This window comes from Phocoena sinus, chromosome 14 (genome assembly GCF_008692025.1).
Source record: "Phocoena sinus isolate mPhoSin1 chromosome 14, mPhoSin1.pri, whole genome shotgun sequence".
In the NCBI taxonomy this organism is placed as follows: Eukaryota; Metazoa; Chordata; class Mammalia; order Artiodactyla; family Phocoenidae; genus Phocoena; species Phocoena sinus.
In genome coordinates, this window is record NC_045776.1 from 54,842,365 (window position 1) to 54,860,966 (window position 18,602).

At 42.9% G+C, this 18,602-nt stretch overlaps 1 protein-coding gene across 2 annotated transcripts; it reads left to right on the plus strand.

Moving 5' to 3' along the window:
• Positions 1-1,721: 1,721 nt before the first annotated feature.
• On the plus strand, positions 1,722-17,168 carry LOC116738987 (myosin regulatory light chain 12B). 2 transcript variants are annotated; one of them, XM_032603008.1, is made up of 4 exons: positions 1,722-1,888; positions 11,211-11,406; positions 15,139-15,300; positions 16,554-17,168. In XM_032603008.1, the coding sequence occupies exons 2-4, from the start codon at positions 11,226-11,228 to the stop codon at positions 16,724-16,726; spliced, it is 516 nt and encodes a 171-aa protein (XP_032458899.1). In that variant the 5' UTR covers positions 1,722-1,888; positions 11,211-11,225; the 3' UTR covers positions 16,727-17,168. The 2 variants fall into 2 exon arrangements, with proteins under 2 accessions (XP_032458899.1, XP_032458898.1); XM_032603007.1 differs by lacking the exon at positions 1,722-1,888 and adding an exon at positions 2,025-2,390.
• Positions 17,169-18,602: the final 1,434 nt, after the last annotated feature.

Genomic DNA, 18,602 nt, shown 5'->3' on the forward strand with positions numbered 1-18,602 from the left:
GTTAGGAGAAAAGTCCATAGTGGTTTGATAGTAAATTGTCTCAAACTAGAATTTAATTAAAGGGTTGTTATGAGCATTTAATGAGAATACACATAAAAATGTGTGGTGCCAAGTAGATCCTCGAATAGTTTATTTTAGATTTCCTGAGTAGGTCCAATATGCCAGAATATTTTGTGTCTTTCTAGATCCTCCTTAAGTGTACAATTTCTTGATTGCCCTGCAACCCTGGTTTTTATCTTTACTGTCCTGAAAGGCATTGCTGAAGCTAATCCCATATTGAAGAAACAGCCAGTTTTCCCAAGTCCCTGTATCTTTTTATCCTAGGTTTATATGTGCCTGCTCAAATAATAGGCATCATAACTTCTCTTTCACATTTATCTACATACATCTTGTAGTCGTAGTGAATATACACCTTGTTTTTTAGTTTAATGTATCTTAAATTGTCATGTTTTGGCATACCCACCATTTTTGTTTCGAGTTTTAAGTATATTACCTTTTTTTAAACCATTTTTTTTAATGACCACAATAAACAATTATCTGGTATTTAGATATTCAGCTTTTCATTAATATGTTTTCTTTTGAATCTAGAGAGAACACTATACCCTAGGATTATTTTTCTGTAACAGTGCTATCCAGTAGAATTTTCTGTGATGATGGAAATGCACTCTCTGTGCTGTCCAATAAGGACACTAGGTCACATGTGACTATTGAGCACTTAAAATGTGTCTAATATAACTGAGTTTTTAATTTACATTTAAATAGTCACATGTGGTTAGTGACCACTGTGTTGGAAAGCAGTTCTAGAAACAAATATGGAGATCAAAGTCAAAGTACAGAGTGTCTCAGCTATGATCTTAATTAAGGTGGCCAGGGTGAGGGCTTATGGTATAGTAATAGACCATACTTGGAAGAGCTCTCTGACAAAGACCTCAGAAGTCAAAATGTTCTCAGGAGTGGAAAAATATTTAAATTATTGGACCAAAGGGCAGACTACAGCTAAGGAAAAGAGTAAATCTTTTAGAACCATATATGATTTCTCAGCAATTGGTTTCAAACTCCATTGAGAAAATGCATTCAGTTAAGGACCTTGGGGCAGTGCTAACTCCGAGGACCACGGTATAAGCATCACCTGGGGCTTATTAGGAATGCAGATTCTTGCCCCACCCTCGACCTACTGAATCTGAATACCTGGGGCTGGGCTCCAGAATCTTTTACGTAGCCCCCAGGTTTTTCTTATTGGTGCTACTGTTTAAGAACTACTGCTACAGTGTTGAACACATGGTTCCTACCATATAGGAATTCCTGATCAAAGATATCTAATTTCTCATCAAACTTTTCTAGAATATAAGACTGGATTATTCGTTCATCTCCCTGCATCCCGCACACGTTCAGGCAATCACAAGTGCTCGACGAAGGTTTGCTATTAAGTTGACTATCTTCCATTATCCGGAAATAGTAGTATCTATCTGTAATATTCCAAGGTAAAGGAACTTGAAGGTTATAGGCACAAACAATATCTAGAACAAAAATTGAATTATGTAGCTTCGTGGTTTCGTTTTGACCAAGAGCATTATATAGTGTTTGCGCGTTTGTGTGTGTGTAAATCTGCATTGTCTTTAACAAACCAAAGGAAAGCAAATAACTTGAATAAAGCTTCCCTATGGTTGAAAGGGGAAAACGTCACCAGCCGTGGCCTGTTAAGGGCGTAAACCTGATAATCTGAGGGGTAAAACAGGACGGACAGAGGTAAATGATAGAACTCGGTCTGGGCGTGCAGTCTGTAAAGCAGGCGGAGACCGCTCGGCCGCAGCCCTCTTACCTTCCCCAGTGTGGCGCGGGACGGAACCTAAAAATTTGCTCGTTTTATCTGAAGTTCAAGTGTAACCAGGTGAGGTGTACTTTTACCTGCTAACTCGGGCAGCCCTGGGTGGGCGGCGCCCGCAGACCCCCAAACCTCGAGGGCTCGCGCCCGCCCAGCCAGGTCAAATTCCAGGCCGGCCCCGAGCCGGCCCGGGAATGCGGAAGGGCCGCGGGACACGCCGCGAGCGGCGGGGGAGGAGAGCGGGCCGCGGCGCCCCGGCCGCGCTGCGCCTGCCTCAGACCGCACGGCCCGCGAAACACCACGAAAACCCAAGCCGTGGTCGTCGGCCCCAGCCCTGCGCCCAGGTGAACAAGGTGGACGCGGCCTCGAGCGGAGCGAGAATCGCAGCGCATCCCCTCACCCGGGGTTGGATCCCGCCGCGACTTGCGGTGCGACTTCCGGTCCGCCTACCGAGGCAGGAAGTGCGGGCGTCGCCGCTCTAAAACTGCAGCCCCGCTGCAGTTCCGCGTTCTTCGCCCCGTTCGTCTCGAGTAGGCAGTGCGGCTTCTGGTGCTGGTGTCCGGCCGCGGTGAGTGGCGTTCGGCCCCCGCGCGCGACACACCTGGGGCCGCCCCGGTGCCCCGCCCCTCCGACCTCTCGTCGCCGCCAGACCCCGGCCAGCGTGCCGGCCGGCCGGCTGGCCGGCGGGCGGGGCGGGGCGGGGACTGCGGTACCTGTCGGTGGGGCATGGAGGGTCGGCGAGGAGGTCCGGCCGCGGCCAGCCCGGGCCTGGACGTCGAGGGTACGGGAGGCTGGGGCAGATGGAACCGGGCTGGAGAACTGCCCTGCTGGCCTAGTCGGCCTGTCCCCTGCGCTGCGTCACCCGACGGCTTCACACACCTGGCGCCTCGGCGGCCGCAGCCCCGCTCCCCGCCGGCCCGGTCGGTGGGTTTGGGTGTCTGCTTAGTCCACAGGGCTGGATGCTTTGGGGGCACAGGGGTCCGCTGGTGCGTGGTTCTTGCCCGGAGCGCCGAGTTGATACCGGCTAAATGTAACGATTTCCATAGGAGTTGTGACTCTTCGCAGCACCTTGCATCTTGTAAAGATTTACTTCATTCGTGCTGACTGAAGAAGAGGACAAATAGCAAAAATCAGGAAAGGTTTTCTGAAAAAGAGAATCGTGACCTCATTGAAGGCCTTGGACTTAGCCCTGGTGGGGAGAACTTAGTATTTCTGGCTGTATCTGTGGTAGGAGGTAACAAGACCAAAAGTTCAAAAGGTGTGAATTGTGTCGTGTGAAAAGGAGACCAGCCCGAACGGAACAGAACTGTAATGAATAATAGTTGGAAATAGGTAGATCAGTGGGGCCTTGTCACGGATGTCTTGCAAACTTGATGAGAAATGAAAGATTATGTAAGTCATTCGGGAGTCATTTTGGATTCTTCACTAAGGGAGTGAGATAAAGAAAGGGGTGTTTAGAGGATTAGTTTGGCAGCCTTGGTTTTGGACGGATTTGCAGTGGTCCTTTGGTAAGAAAAGAATTGTAGCATTTTAGAATTCAAAAGAAACTTATAGGTTATCTTTCGATTTATAATTGAAACCCAGCGAGGTGAGATAATTTGCCCAAGGTCACTTGAGGGGTTCACCTGCTGCCACCCATTTTCTCTGAGCATTAGGTGGACGTTCCTCATGGTTAAGTGCACGGCTTCTTGTTTGTTCTGGCTCTGTTGAATAAAACAGCTTCTGTGATGACCTACTCGGTACGCATTTATGCTTTAATGAGACTCAGTGTGGACAAGAGGAACTGCAGCTTCTGAAGGACAGGTCCCAGGTGAGGGTTGCTGGGCTTAGGAAAGATAAAAGGACTGGGATCCCCTAAATGGAGCCGGTTGTCCCTCTCCCAAGATTCGAAGACAGCATATATCTAGGGATGATTTTCATTGACGGCAGCTTTGGGGTCTTTCTTCCCCGTTCCGCACTTAAGATGTGGTGGCTTCGCTTCTTACCCCCAACTAGCTCTCCACATTTTCATGGTGGAGAAATTCTGCCGCCTACATGCAGGATGTTCGGAGCTAGTGGTGCAAGCTCTGGGCTAGACTTCCTGAGTATGATCCTGCATCTAAGCTCTACGTTTTTCTAGCTGTGGCTGCAGACAGATTATTTATTCTCTTTGCCCTAATTTTTCATTTGAGAAATGGGGATAATAACAGTGCCTATGTAGTAAGTTGTGAGAATTACATATATTAATACATATGAAATGCTTAGACCAGTGTCTAGCACATATTTAGCACTCTTATTAGTACTCTTTGTTCCAGGTACTTTTTGTTATGGATTTCTTGGGGAGAGTCCAGTGAGGTTTATGCTGAACCATGGGTAAACCATAGAGAAAAGCCATATTTTGCGGAGTCATATCCAGGGGGTGATGGGAATGTTGAAGAAGGGGTGACTCTGTTGCACTTAAAAGAGGAACCCACAGAACTTGGAGAGAAATCGAATAAAGGGAATTAAAATTTGCTAACCAGGAGTAGAAAATTTCCCTACCCAGTGCAAACTTGGCTGTGGCCCCTTTGAGGTTTTAAAAATTCTTTGGCTATAATTCTGAAATAAAGGCATTGCCCTATTGAATATTAAAGATGCCAAGGAAACACAACGGCTTTATTAGTTTTCTGTAGCTATATAACAAATTACCCCCAAACTTAGCACCTTAAGAAAACAATAAAGAGCTTCTGAGGGTCAGGAATTGCAGGGCAGCTGAGCTGGGCAGCTCTGGTCTGGCTCAGGATCTCCTGGAGTTGCAGTCCAGATGTCAGCTGGGTTTGCAGTCATTTGAAAGAGGATCAACCTCCAAGAGGGCTGACTCACCTGGCTGGCAAGTTGGTGCTGGCTGTTGGCAGGAGGCCTCAGTTCCCTGCCACATGGACCTCTCCGTGGAGTTGTGTATAGTACCCTGTAGACCTGGTGCTGGCTTTCCCCAGATTGAGTGATCTGAGAGAGAGCATGGTAGAACCGGCAACATCTACAATATTATGACAAAGTCGCACTCCATCATTTTCACAATATCCTATTAGTTATGAAGGGTGGCAGAATATGCCACCCCAAGATAGGCCACTTTGGCATGAAGATTATTTTGAGCTGAAGGCAATTGAGAAGAAAGCAGACACAAGAAAGGCTCTTTGCCCTCCCCCAATGTGCCTAAAAGCAGGACACACATTTACAAAGGTGTTGTTCTTTCCCTCTCTACCAGGCAGGACAAAGGTTACTCTCTGGAGACAACTTTAGACCCTTAATGGAGAAGGCCGTGACTTTAAATCTTGTTTATACTGTGCTTTTAACCTTCCATACCTAGCCTCTCCCCTCCACACATGCCTTTCTTCTTTTGGCTTCAGCTGAAGATGATATTTAAGCCAGAGTGCTAAGCCACCTCTGAGAGTTGGATTTTCCCTGGGTATCTACCCATGTATACATGAGGTATACGTGTTAATAAACGGTGTGTTTGTTTTTCTGTTATTAATCTGTTATTACAAGGCATCAGCCAAGAACTCAGAACCACGGTCAGTGCCTTCTAAGTGTTTAACTCAGTGGTTCTCAACCATCACTATATATTGGAATCACCTGCTGCATTTTAAAAATACAGATTCATAGACTTCACCTGTAGACATTCAGTTTCAGTTGTACTAGACCAGGACCTGGACATCACTTTTTAAAAACTTCCAAGATGGGACTTTCCCTGGCAGTCCAGTGGTTAAGACTTCGCCTTCCAATGCGGGGGGAGTGGGTTCAACCCCTGGTCAGGGAGCTAAGATCCCACGTGCCTCCTGTCCAAAAAACATAAAAAACAGAAGCAATATTGTAACAAAGACTTAAAAAAAAACTTCCAAGATGATTCTTATGTGCAGCCAAGATTGAAACCAGAGGTTAACTGTTGTGAGAGCCATATTTACCCGCCATGTGGTAGCAGCACCTAGCTGACTTAGATGTTTCATAGGTAGCTAATAGAATATGCTCCATGAGCATCTTTTCCAGGCTTCCAATAAAGCCATATAGGCTGGATGAAGTTCACAAGGAGTTTCTGCTTATTAATGATTATAGTGCCCATGTTTTGATTTGCACATCAGTATAGCAGGTGATTTTGCAAAAATTTAGATTATGACCTAAATATGTTGACACCACAACTGCCTATAATACCAGTATTCCTATATCCCTGCCCTTGTTTAACCTCTAAAAATACTACATGTAACCTTTAGTTCACTCTATATCAGAAATATACAAAAATAATGAAATAAAAATTTTGAAGAGGAAGTAAGACTTTTGTTTATTCCCGTTAAGGCTTATTCGTTACCTTATATGCTATGTTCTAAATAGATATTTTTTGTAACTAAGGATGGGGTTTGGTGGGTTTTTTTCCTTTAATATTTATAGGTCAAGTAGTAATTTCACAGTCGTACGTAAAGATTTCAAGCCTTTACCTACCATGTCAAACCAAAGCCATGACTGATAGGAAATACTGCCATGTGATAAACCCAATTGCACGGTTGCAGGGAGGGCCATTCATATCTTATTTTCTTCCCATTCCACTGTGCACTTCTAGTCTATACATTGGTTTCCCCAGCATAGTTTGAATTTATTTGAAAACAGTTTCACTAGGAATTAAATTTAGAGGAAAGTAGCTGCTCAGAAATCAGTGTTGGACTATATTGGTAAGTACTGAAAGTTTAAGAAATTTTTTGTGGTAAAAAAAATAACTAGCAGAATTGTATGAGGTAAAAAATATATAGGTAAAATCACCTTTAACAAATGGAGTTGCATTCTAGCTCTGCCACCAGGTGACCTTGGGCAAGTTGTTTAATAACATATTTTGATATTCAGTTCCTCCATGTGTAAAGCAGGCATGTTGAATTTAGTGCACCCGAGTACCTAGCATAGGAGTCACTCAGCAAATGGTAGTAGCCATAAGTTGAGTAGACTTTTAATTCTCTCTGGTCCTAAGGCATTTGGGGGCTAGAAAAATAGCGAGAACAAATACATGAGTTAAACTGCGTGGTGCCTTGGGAACATACTAGTACCAATAGTTTGGTGTTGCTGAAGGAAAAGTACAAAGCAGAGAATGGCTAGCGATGAGGCTGAAAGGTCATCCTAGAGCAGGGAAAGGTGTGTGTGCCATGCTCAGGAACTTGTACTTTGGCCTATAGGCAGTGGAGAGCCGACAAGTTCTCAAAAGGGAATGATATGGTCGTATTCATGTTTTACACACCTCTGGCTGGAAGATAAAGGATAGTCTAGAGGGGACCAGAAAGCAAGGAGGTTGGTTAGTTGGCCAATGAAATATTCTACACAAAGAGGTGATGAGGGCCCAGCAGAGGGTGGTGGCAGAAGAATGAGGAAGATGAGCAAGTCTGATGAATATTTAAGAGGCAGGCTTGGTTCATCAGTGAGAGGGATGAGTCGGGGATGACTTGCATGTTTCTGGCTTGGTGAGGGCGTAAACGATGGTGCCATTAACTGACAGGAAACAGAAAGTTGAGAAAGTTTAGGAGGGGAAGGTAATGAATTTTGTTTCTAACACGTTGATTCTGAATGTCTGGGATATCAAAATGGGTGCCTTTCACAAGCACAATTGGCTGTTTGATTCCACAGCTCAAGGGAAGGGTCAGCCCTGAGGATACAGACGTGGGAGTCATAGGTGTTGTCAGAACAGTGAGAGCCGATGAGATCATCTAAGGAACACAGAGTGAAAAGAATTTAATAAGCTATGGACTGTGAGAATACTCGGAAACGTGAATATTAAAGTGAGTGGAGAAGATAAGAGCCTAACAAGAAGATGGAGGAGGACCAGGCATAGAAATAGAACTGAGAGGAGGTTGGTGTCACCAAGTCAAATACAGCATTTTACTGAAACTAAATGTGATCTTCAGAAGTCTCCCTTGTTAGAGTGTAAAGTCTTAAAGGCTGGGAACCTTGGGCTCTCGTTCCATTGGGACAGTTCATTTCTACTGTTACAGTTCATCAAGGCCAAGAGTTGTTGAGGCCTGAAGAGAAGAGGGATAAAATGGTGTCAAATATAGCAGAATGGTCCAAGGAGACTTAGACCAGATTTGACAATTGGAAAGCACTTGCAAATAGAGAAGAGAAAGCCAGATTGTGATGAGTGGGAAGTGAGAAAGTGGAGAAAGCCAAGATATTTATCTCAGAAGGTAAGGACAGAGAGGGTGGTAGTTTCTTTGGGCGCCAGAGTTCTCTTTAGATTGACTGTTTTGCAACAACCTTGCCTCACTTTTCAGGTGAGGTTTTATTATCAGTTGATATTTTCTGTGTGTACTTTGTATATTTATATACAAATACAAATGTGCACTGGTTTTAAATGAAGTACAGAGAAAACGTAAACTTTTTCTTTTTAAAGAGATTATGGTGTCATTTCATTGAGCCATACCTGCTCTGTAACAGGTTTTGAATGGCAGCTCAGACTTGCTCACGGTATAATGGCTTTTCTAGCCTTACTGGGTTACCTCCTCATTCTCGTTCCCAGGCATTTTCCGTAATAAAGATCCTTGCATGTGCAGTCTCTTCTTGGCATCAGCTTCTTGGAGAACTCCAACTAAGTTTCAAAAATGTTTAAATATAATATACTTTTGGGTTAGCTGTAGCGTTTGCATGAAACAACTGATTATTTTTTAAAAATAAAGATTTTCTCTTTGGGAGGTTTTTCTAAATGACTACTGCAGACATAGTTTGCTGATACTGAGGGAGAGAACTAATTCTTGGCTTCAGATCTACTGTCTTTTATATCTTGAATCTTGAAGAAATAGAATCATAGAATTTTTAGCATGAGAAAGAATTTTAATCCAGCAGTTTTGGAATGAGAGGAAGAATTAAAGCAGTCAAGTGCCTTGCTAGTGGACCACATTCTGTCTCGGATTGAACCTTCAATATAACTAAGGTCACATGACTAGCTAGTTACAGGAAGGAGAAGGAATTAACATTTACTCAGGCCATGTATGCCCGGAGGGGAAGGAGTTGAAATATTAAAGTAAGGACTCAAAGGCTGATGTGCTTCAAAACTGCAAACAGGGCTTCCCTGGTGGCACAGTGGTTGAAAGTCCATCTGCCGAGGCAGGGGACACGGGTTCGTGCCCGCGTCTGGGAAGATCCCACATGCCGCGGAGCTGCTGGGCTGGCTAAGCCTGCGCGTCCGGAGCCTGTGCTCCGCAATGGGAGAGACCACAACAGTGAGAGGCCTGTGTACCGCAAAAAAAAAACTGCAAACAAACTAAAACAATGTAGGTTAAAAGTCCAAGACCGGAAGTCCCGGAGACCCAGGTCCAGAATTCCCTTGCCCAGCCACTGCCCTCACCAGTCATCTGCTTTCACAGTGCAGAGTTAGAGAACAGTCCCCAAGGCCACCCTGATTTCTGACACCAATTCCAAGTTTCATTCCCCAAGACGACCCTCAGGTTCAGTAATTTGCTAGAACTTACAGAACTCACTGAAAGCTGTTACACCTATGGTTATGGTTTACTGCAGTAAAAGGATTCAGATTAAAGTCAACCAAGGGAAGAGACTCGTGGTATGGAGTCCAGGAGAATTCCAAATGCTTAGCTTCCAGTGGTCCTTTCCATGGGCAGTGTTGACCTCTCCTGGCAGCAAGGCGTGACGGTGAGCATGGAGTATGGCCTGCCAGAGAGCTTGCTTGACCCTTCATAGCCATAGTTTTTTACCGCGGCTCTGTCCCCTAGATACTGTCCCCGCTCCTAGGCTGACTTCAGTCTCCAGTTCCTCTAGAGGCCAAGCTGATTAACACTGACCCAGAGCCCCCATGATAAATCACATTGTTAGACTCTCTGGTGTGACCCAAGACCCCAGATATACCAGGCAGAACATTCTAAGAGCTTAGAGATTACCTCCCAGGAGCTAAGGACAGAGGCCACACCTCTCTTACAAGGGGCATTGATTTTTTTTTTTTTTTAACCTAGGTATTACCTACCTCATAGGGCAGTTGTGAACATTGAATACGAAAGACAGTGGAGCAAACAATTATTCTGGTGTCCATGGGTTTTCAAGAAATGGTGAAGCTGAGATTCAGACTCAAGATTTTTCTGATTCCAAAGCCAGGAGTATTTTTGTGTTGTATTTATTTACATCATTTAAAACTGCAAATAAAAATGGAATGAGAAGGGAATTCCCTGGCGGTCAGTGGTTAGGACTCGGAGCTTTCACAGCCAGGGCCCGGGTTCAGTCTCCGGTTGGGAAACTAAGATCCTGCAAGCCACGTGGTGGCCCAAAGAAAAAAAAAAAAAAATGGAATGAGAAGTGTCCATTCTTTTTGACATTTAAAACATTGGTGGCTTTCAGTAGAGTATCGGGCCACCACTAAAGGTGTATTATGGAGAATTGAGGAGTGATTGGGAAGATGAGAAAATGGAGAGAGTTGAGTAGTAGAGTACTATTCTAAAAGTTTTGTCAAGGGAAAGGGGAAATGAGGATGTAGCTAGAAGGGATACAAGACTAAAGATACATTTTGATGAATTTTTTTTAAAAAAATATTTATTTATTTTGGCTGCACTGGGTCTTAGTTGTGGCATGTGGAATATTTAGTTGTGGTACGCGGGATCTTTAGTTGCAGCATGTGGATTTCTTAGTTGCGGCATGCATGTGGGATCTAGTTCCCTGACCAGGGATCGAACCTGGGCCCTCTGCATTGGGAGTGCAGAGTCTCATCCACTGGATCACCAGGGAAGTCCCATTGATGTTTTTTATTAAATGAGAGCCTTTTGAGCATGTACCTTATAGTAACTATACTAGTCTCTTTGCATATGTTATCTCATTTAATTCTCACTTGCATTAGAGTAGATATTGTGTTTCACTGTAAAACTGAGGGTTGAGTGAGGTTCCCTGGTTTTCAGACCATTTTGTGGAAGAAACCAAGACTCAGAGAGGTTATGCAGTATTGGTAGTAAATGAAGTTAAAAGCTGTACCTACTGCATAGGATTGTTGTGAGGGTTAAGTGGGACCATCCTTGTGAAAGTAAGATGTCCGCTTTGGAGCCTTTCTCTTTAGGGGAGCCCCCTGCCCTCATAACAGCGCTTGGCATGTAGTAGCACCCGGTAAATGCGGTCTATTGCTATGTGCTTTAAAACTCATTCACATTTAATAAAAATGAGGTTCGTGAAATTTGGGATGAAGCCACATCAATAATTTCTATTCTGTTTCTTCAAAACTGCTTTTGTCCTAGCTGTTTAATCGTGACATTGGAAATAAAGTTCATATGTGTATTCCCACCCAAATAAAGTAATAATTCTACAATACATTGAAATATTTTTTCTCACTGACTTTAGGTGTTGTTGAGTTCTTTTTTTTTGCTTTATGTTTTTATGCATTCGGTTTTGCTTTATGTTCTTTTCTTTTTAACTCTAGGATTAAACCACCACCATGTCTAGCAAAAAGGCAAAGACCAAGACCAAGAAGCGCCCCCAGCGCGCAACCTCCAACGTGTTTGCCATGTTTGACCAGTCACAGATTCAGGAGTTCAAGGAGGCCTTCAACATGATCGATCAGAACAGAGATGGTTTCATCGACAAGGAAGACTTACATGATATGCTTGCTTCTCTAGGTAGACTTTTATGTTCTTAATATTCCTGCTTCCCCAAAATAATTAGCGTTTTATGAATTATTTTTTGTGTGATGTACAGATATTAATCTCCTGGTCTCAAAGGTCTCTTGAGAGATGTTGGGTGGGAGGCACCATACTGAGGCTTGGCCTGTCATAAGAGGATACGCCTTCAGGGGTGGGGGCCTGGCTGCCACTGTGGCTAGGCAGGCTTCTGTTCCTGTTAGCTAAATATGATAGGTCTACAAGGTGAAAAGCCAGGGGATGACTAGATGGCAAGATACCAGAATCTTAAACAAAAAGTGTGGACAATAATATAATGTATTAAGTAATAAAAGTTGAGGACAGGGTATATGACAGAGGTGACGGTCATAAGTGATAACGACCATCTCAGGGAGGAAGGGCAGTGCTCCTAAAAAAAGGGAACACAGGGAAGGGGGCTTCCACAATTTATATATTTTTTTTATAATTAAAGAAAATAAAATGTAAAGATAGAAGATTATCGATTTATTTTTACACATTTATTTAGCTATAGTTGATTTACAATATTGTGTTAGTTTCAGGTGTACAGCTTCAGATTCTTTTCCACTGTAGATTTATTACAAGATATTAAGTATAGTTACTTGTGCTATGCAGTAAATCCTGTTGTGTATCTATTTTTTGTATAGTGGTGTGTATCTGTTAATCCCAAATTCCCAGTTTATCCCTCTCCTCCCTTTCCCCTTTGGTAACCGTAAGTTTGTTTTCTATGTCTGTGAGTCTGTTTCTGTTTTGTAAATAAGTTGATATATAATTTTTTTTTTAATTCCACATACAAGTGATATGTAACATTTGTCTTTGCCTGCCTAACTTACTTCAGTTAGTATGATAATCTCTAGACCCATCCATGTTGCTGCAAATGGCAATATTTCATTTAAAGATACAGGATTTAAAGCAAACATAAACTGCCCTTTGTCATTCTGGCTATGTCGGTGTTAATTTACTGTTCCTTATATGATTTTGTTATTTTGATCTTAAGGAAAGAGGGGAAAGTCCTCCATGTCCTGCCTGAATTGGCACTGATTTTACAGTTGGAAGAAGGGAGTATCAAGTCAGGGGGTTCTTGATAGGCCAGAATGACGGGCAGGAAAGGGGGCACAAGTCAGGGATGGCCCACAGGTAGGCTCTGCACGCTAACGTTTCTGTGTCTGACCATGAGCCAGAAAGGGCAGTTCAAGGGCCAGAGGACAAAGAGAGAGAATTTTGTTACTTTTTTCTTTTTAGTAACCACATGATTTTGTTCGTCTCTTTTATTTTTTTCTCCTAGCTTGTTATTTTGAAATTTTTTAAGCCTATAAAAAGTTGAAAGAACGGTATAATGAACACGCATCCATCCTTTACCCAGATTCACGAGCTGTTAACATTTTGCAACATTGCCTTTATTCAGAGTGAGAGTTGAGTCTTGCAACATGGCCTTTATTCAGAGTGAGAGTTGAGTCAAGATACTGATCTCACTTGTTGACTTGCAGGTGGGGTGGATCCCAGTGTTTTCCACACTCTGAATAGCTAAGTACTAAGTGTCCTTTGGGGAGCAGGTCACTACTGAAGAAGGCCACCGAGGAGAATTGAGGGCCTGAGTTGTATTACAAAGATTGAACACTCAAGCCTATCCCCTGGTCCTAGTAGATGCTCAGTTAATTTTTGTTGGATGAATGAGTGATGGTAGAGTAAGAGACTGACTTTTGGGGACCTCCATTTTGGGGAATGCCATGCCTTTAGAGATACATATTTACCTTTTAAATCAACAAATTATATTAGATGCCTTGATGTCCATAGGTGCTTAGCCTAAGCCAATTCACTTTAAATCCCTGTGTCTTTTTCGTACCCATGTTCTCTTGACACCTTTGGGTTACACTTTTTACCCCAAAAAGTTGCTGCAAGAGAGTCGGGTTAAATCTGGAGGTAGAAAAGTAGTCCTTTTTAGCTACTTTCACTTACTCGAAGAATCTTGAGATTAATTTTGGGCTAATTTTGTATCGATATGTTGAATAGGTATAATGAGTAAAGGTTGTAATGCAGTAAGACAGATGCCAACTTGGCATTTAATTTCACCCAAATTCCTGGGAGTAAAACTTACATATGAACCATAATTCTAGATTTGACTGTCATTAGCACTTAGTTGGGTATAATAGTGAGATGCTGACATGGATGCTCTTTTCATGGAGAATCATACAAACTTAATGTTGGAAGGGAACTTTCAGATACCAAGTTTAACTAGTCCATTAAACCCTAGACAGTTTCCACCTTGTCCCAGGGCACACAGTCAGTGGCAGAACTGGGATTCAAACCCACTATTCCAGACCCTTCATTCAGTGCTGCTTTTCTGCACCAGGTGGACCTCACAAATGCCAGGACAAAGAGAAGCTCTTTGTTACTCCCACCATATGTGGCCATTCCAGGGGAATTTCTCCCAACTTCGAGGGGAGGGTCAAGGGAGTTCCCTCACCACCATACCAGAAGAGGGAGAAGTGTCCTTGGTTGGAACTGAGATTAAGATTTCCCATCATGAACAATACTAAACAAGACTATATTTCAGCAGTACGAGTAAACAGCATCTGGGGATATGTCTGACAACCAAATAGAACATAACATTGTTTAAAATGAGCTCCCAGGGACTTCCCTGGTGGTGCAGTGGTTGAGAATCCGCCTGCCAGTGCAGGGGACACGGGTTCGAGCCCTGGTCCAAGAAGATCCCACATGCCACGGAGCACCTAAGCCCATGTACCGCAACTACTGAACCTGCACTCTAGAGCCTACGTGCCACACTACTGAAGCCCGCGTGCCTAGAGCCTGTGCTCCGCAACAAGAGAAGCTACCGCAATGAGAAGCCCGCGCACCACAACGAAGAGTAGCCCCCGCTCGCCGCAACTAGAGAAAGCCCACACGCAGCAACGAAGACCCAATGCAGCCATAAATAAATAATAAATAGATTAATTAATTAATTAATTTTAAATAATAAAATAAGCTCCCAGTTCTAAACCAACCTAATAGTTTCAGGTTAACTGACCAACTTATAAATTGTTTGAAGCATACCAATTATAGGCAACTTACTGCAGTTAGAAATATGAATATTTAGATTTTTTAAATAACCAGTATTGAAATGCCCTGATGGGTCTTTAATGTTATCAGCATTCAAGATGTAGTAATGTGGCATTACCTGGTTCATAGTTTCATGTGTGTGTTTTATTTTTAATGAAAAATAGTGAAGGAAAAGTTGCAGGAAGTATCAGTGAATGGACAGTATTCAACCTAAGCCCAGAATGCCTTTTATTTATGATGTATCAAAGATTTTTTTATGTTGTTAAAAATTGTCTTTTTTAAATGTTCTTAATGTAAGTTAATTGAAATATTAGTTTCGTGTGATGGTGATGTAACTTTTAAAAATATGTTGGGGGGCTTCCCTGGTGGCGCAGTGGTTGAGAGTCCGCCTGCCGATGCAGGGGACACGGGTTCGTGCCCCGGTCTGGGAAGATCCCACGTGCCGCGGAGCGGCTGGGCCCGTGAGCCATGGCCGCTGAGCCTGCGCGTCCGGAGCCTGTCCTCCACAACGGGAGAGGCCACAACAGTGAGAGGCCCGCGTAACGCATAAAAAAAAAAAAAAAAAAAAAAATATGTTGGGGAACATAACAATAACAGAATAATTATTTATTGAAATGAGTTCTTCGTCCTTAAATGTTAAAATGTGCGATTTTCTAGGGAAGAATCCAACCGATGCGTACCTCGAAGCCATGATGAATGAGGCTCCAGGGCCAATAAACTTCACCATGTTCCTTACCATGTTTGGGGAGAAGCTGAATGGCACAGACCCAGAAGATGTCATCAGAAACGCTTTTGCTTGCTTTGATGAAGAAGCAACTGGTGAGCACTCTTTGTTTATGCCCAGCCTCATTCCAGACTATGTGAAACACTTTTTAGGGAATGAGAAAGATGAGCAAAATATAAATTTTTAAAAATGAGTAGAGGGAAACTATTATTTACGATAGGACAGTCGACCAAGAATGGCTAGAACACAGGGTAGGTCATAAAGCTAAACGGTTTGTGGTGTTAATCTTTGAATCTGGTTCTGAGCTTCCTGGAAGTCAAAGGGAGAATTTTCTTTTAAATAGTGTTTCTTAGACAATATACTGCTTCAAGAAACTTTAAGTTTCACCAGAAAGTATAGTTAACTAACTTGGACAATTAAAATCTTCGTTTTTTCCCCCTTATTATTTAAAAATGTGTGAAGAAAGCCCTGCTGTTCCGTTTTCTGATTTCTCTCATTTTCCCCTTTGCTTCTGCGTTAACCCTCTGCTCAGCCACGCGCATCGCCTCCTCACATACACCTCGCATCCTCCTTCCTGCTTCCCCCTTGCAACCTATTAAAACTGCACCGGGGTTTCCCTGGTGGCGCAGTGGTTGGGAGTCCGCCTGCCAATGCAGGAGACACGGGTTCAAGCCCTGGCCCGGGAAGATCCCACATGCCGCGGAGAAACTAGGCCGGTGCACCACTGGTGAGCCTGGGCTCTGGAGCCCGCAAGCCACAACTGCTGAGCCCACGTGCCGCAACTGCTGAGGCCTGTGCACCTGGAGCCCGTGCTCCGCAGCAGGATAGGCCACGGCAGTGAGAAGTCCGCACACCACGGCGAACGGTAGCCCCCGCTCACTGCAATTGGAGAGGGCCTGCGCACAGCAACGATGACCCAGCGGAGCCAAAAATAAATAAATAAATACATAAATCAATTTATAAAAAAAAAAAAAAAAAAAAAACTGCACCGTCCTTCGTGCACGTTTGGTCTTGGCAACGCTGCCCTTTTGTTCTGGGTATCTGCCTTTTTTTTTTTTTTTAATATCTCTGAAATACAAGGTATTTTTTTCTCCTCTGGAAAATACTCGCTTCAAATTAATTTTGTAAGCGTATGATCTATTAACTGACTTTGTAAATGATTTAATCTAATATTAATAAAGAACTCTAAAAATAATAGGAAAAGATAAGGATATGGTTATATATTGCTTTATATTGTTCAGGTAAACATGTTTGTTCTGAAATATCTTGTAAGATTGACGTAGTTGAGAACCAAATCATTAAAGTGCCGGGAAGTGTTTGCAACTCCCCTTTTTCTGCTGCCTTCCAGGCACCATTCAGGAGGATTACCTTCGAGAGCTGCTGACCACGATGGGAGATCGGTTTACAGATGAGGAAGTGGATGAGCTGTATAGAGAAGCACCTATCGACAAGAAGGGGAATTTCAATTACATCGAGTTCACGCGCATCCTTAAACATGGAGCGAAAGACAAAGATGATTGAAAAGAACTTGAGCTAAGACTTTCCAATTACTTTGTCTTACTCTTTTATTTCCCAGACACTTCCCCCCTCATAGACCTGTTGCATGCAACTTAGTTTCACAGCTTTGCCTCTTTTTCGGTGTATTTATTCTAGACCTTTCTGCCACTTAGCACTTGTATAATCAGACTGCAAATGAGGATGAGGTTGTAAATTGTATTGAGAAAAAGCATTGCGAATAAAAATCAACAAATGTGAAAGCCCAGGAAAATATATCCGGTATTTCTGGTTTTGCTGGATTTTTACATTTTTATATAATAAAAATGCTATTTTGAAATAAAGATTATGCTGACTCAGATGTAATATAATGGAAAGTTAAATAACTGGTAGTTGGAGGTAGTCCTTTTTTTAGATTTTCAAGTTCATATAATTCAGATTCCATAGTAAAACTGATTGTTCACATGTATGGGACAGTGTTCTTCAGTATAAGTTAAGTAACATCATTATACAGTAAAAACTGGTTGTACCTTAGTTTCTTTCATGCTTCTGGTAAGTCAGATGTTTAAATTATTGAATGATAAATATAGAATGTATCTGAGAAAACACTGAATGTTTTACTGATTTGAGTCTAGGAACATGAGGCGAAATTCTGAAGAAAAGAATAGTTATTATTGAACGTTTACAGTGTGTAAAGTATTGCATGTAGACAATTTTCATTGACTCTTCCCAGCACCCTTGTGGGATAGAATTTTATTAGCCCTGTATTTCAAGGGGAAGAACTGAGCACCAGGGAGTCAAGTGATTGATCTGAGTCTCTGTCAGAGCTGGGACTCCAGGCCAGGGCGCCACACTCCAGAGTGTGGATTCTGGGACCACTGTGCTGTCTCTGAAAAGCCCCAAATGCCTAAAAGGTCAAGATATTTCCATTACATTCTAACATAGTTTTGTAGTCATTATTGAAATTTAAAATAACTTGGGGACATTGATTGTTGGAACAGAATTTCAGAAAATTCTATCCAGGTGAAAAATAGAGGACCAAAGATTATAAGCAATATAATCTTCCAACCGCCTTCAGTTGGAAGGTGGTTCACATAGTGTAGAGTGTAGACTGGATGGAAGGTCTGAAAACCATACAGACAAGGCTGCTATGAGCTCGCTTAACATCCTCAAGGCCAAGCAATATGAGAAGTAGGAGAGAAAAACCTAAAAAAAGAAAAAAATCCATTTAAAAAAAAAGTTTCCCAACGTTGTTCAACACCTATTCCCTCTTAAATGTATTGATATTCTATCTCCTTAAAATCGACGCATTTACACGTCGTTTAACATTTGTGCTTCCGAGCTTGCTGTGGTAGGCAAATCCTTGCTATCAATTAATTTTTCTAGGTTTTTCATCATCTTTAAAAGGAGCAGTTCCACTCTCGTGGTCTAGTACAAGAGAAGTGCTTTGCAGTTCATAAGAGCTTTCGCACTTATGACCTAATCCTCACCGCCCATGAGGTAAGTAGGGCAAGTAATATCCCTGCTTTTCATATGAGAGCTGAAGTTTAGAGCAGCCAAAGCACCTGTCCAAGGTCCCACAAGAATAAGAATCCACATCTGGCTCCCTTTTCTACTTCCAAGCGTAAAGTCACATGCAGTGTCAAAACCAGAATCACCGTGTGTAGAAGGAGAAGGGGAAGCGTACTGGGATCATTTTGACTGTCATTAACAAATACTTATCAGTCACCTGTTACGTGCCAGGTACTGTTCTCTGTTGGGGATAACTGGGGGGGCAGGACAAACAAGGACGCCACCCTCCTGGGGCTCAGCTCCTTAGTGGGAGATCAGGAAGGCACCTCTAAGTATTGTGGGACACAGAACTTGAGCAAGTGCAGAGAGGGCCTCTGAGGTGAGATCTGAA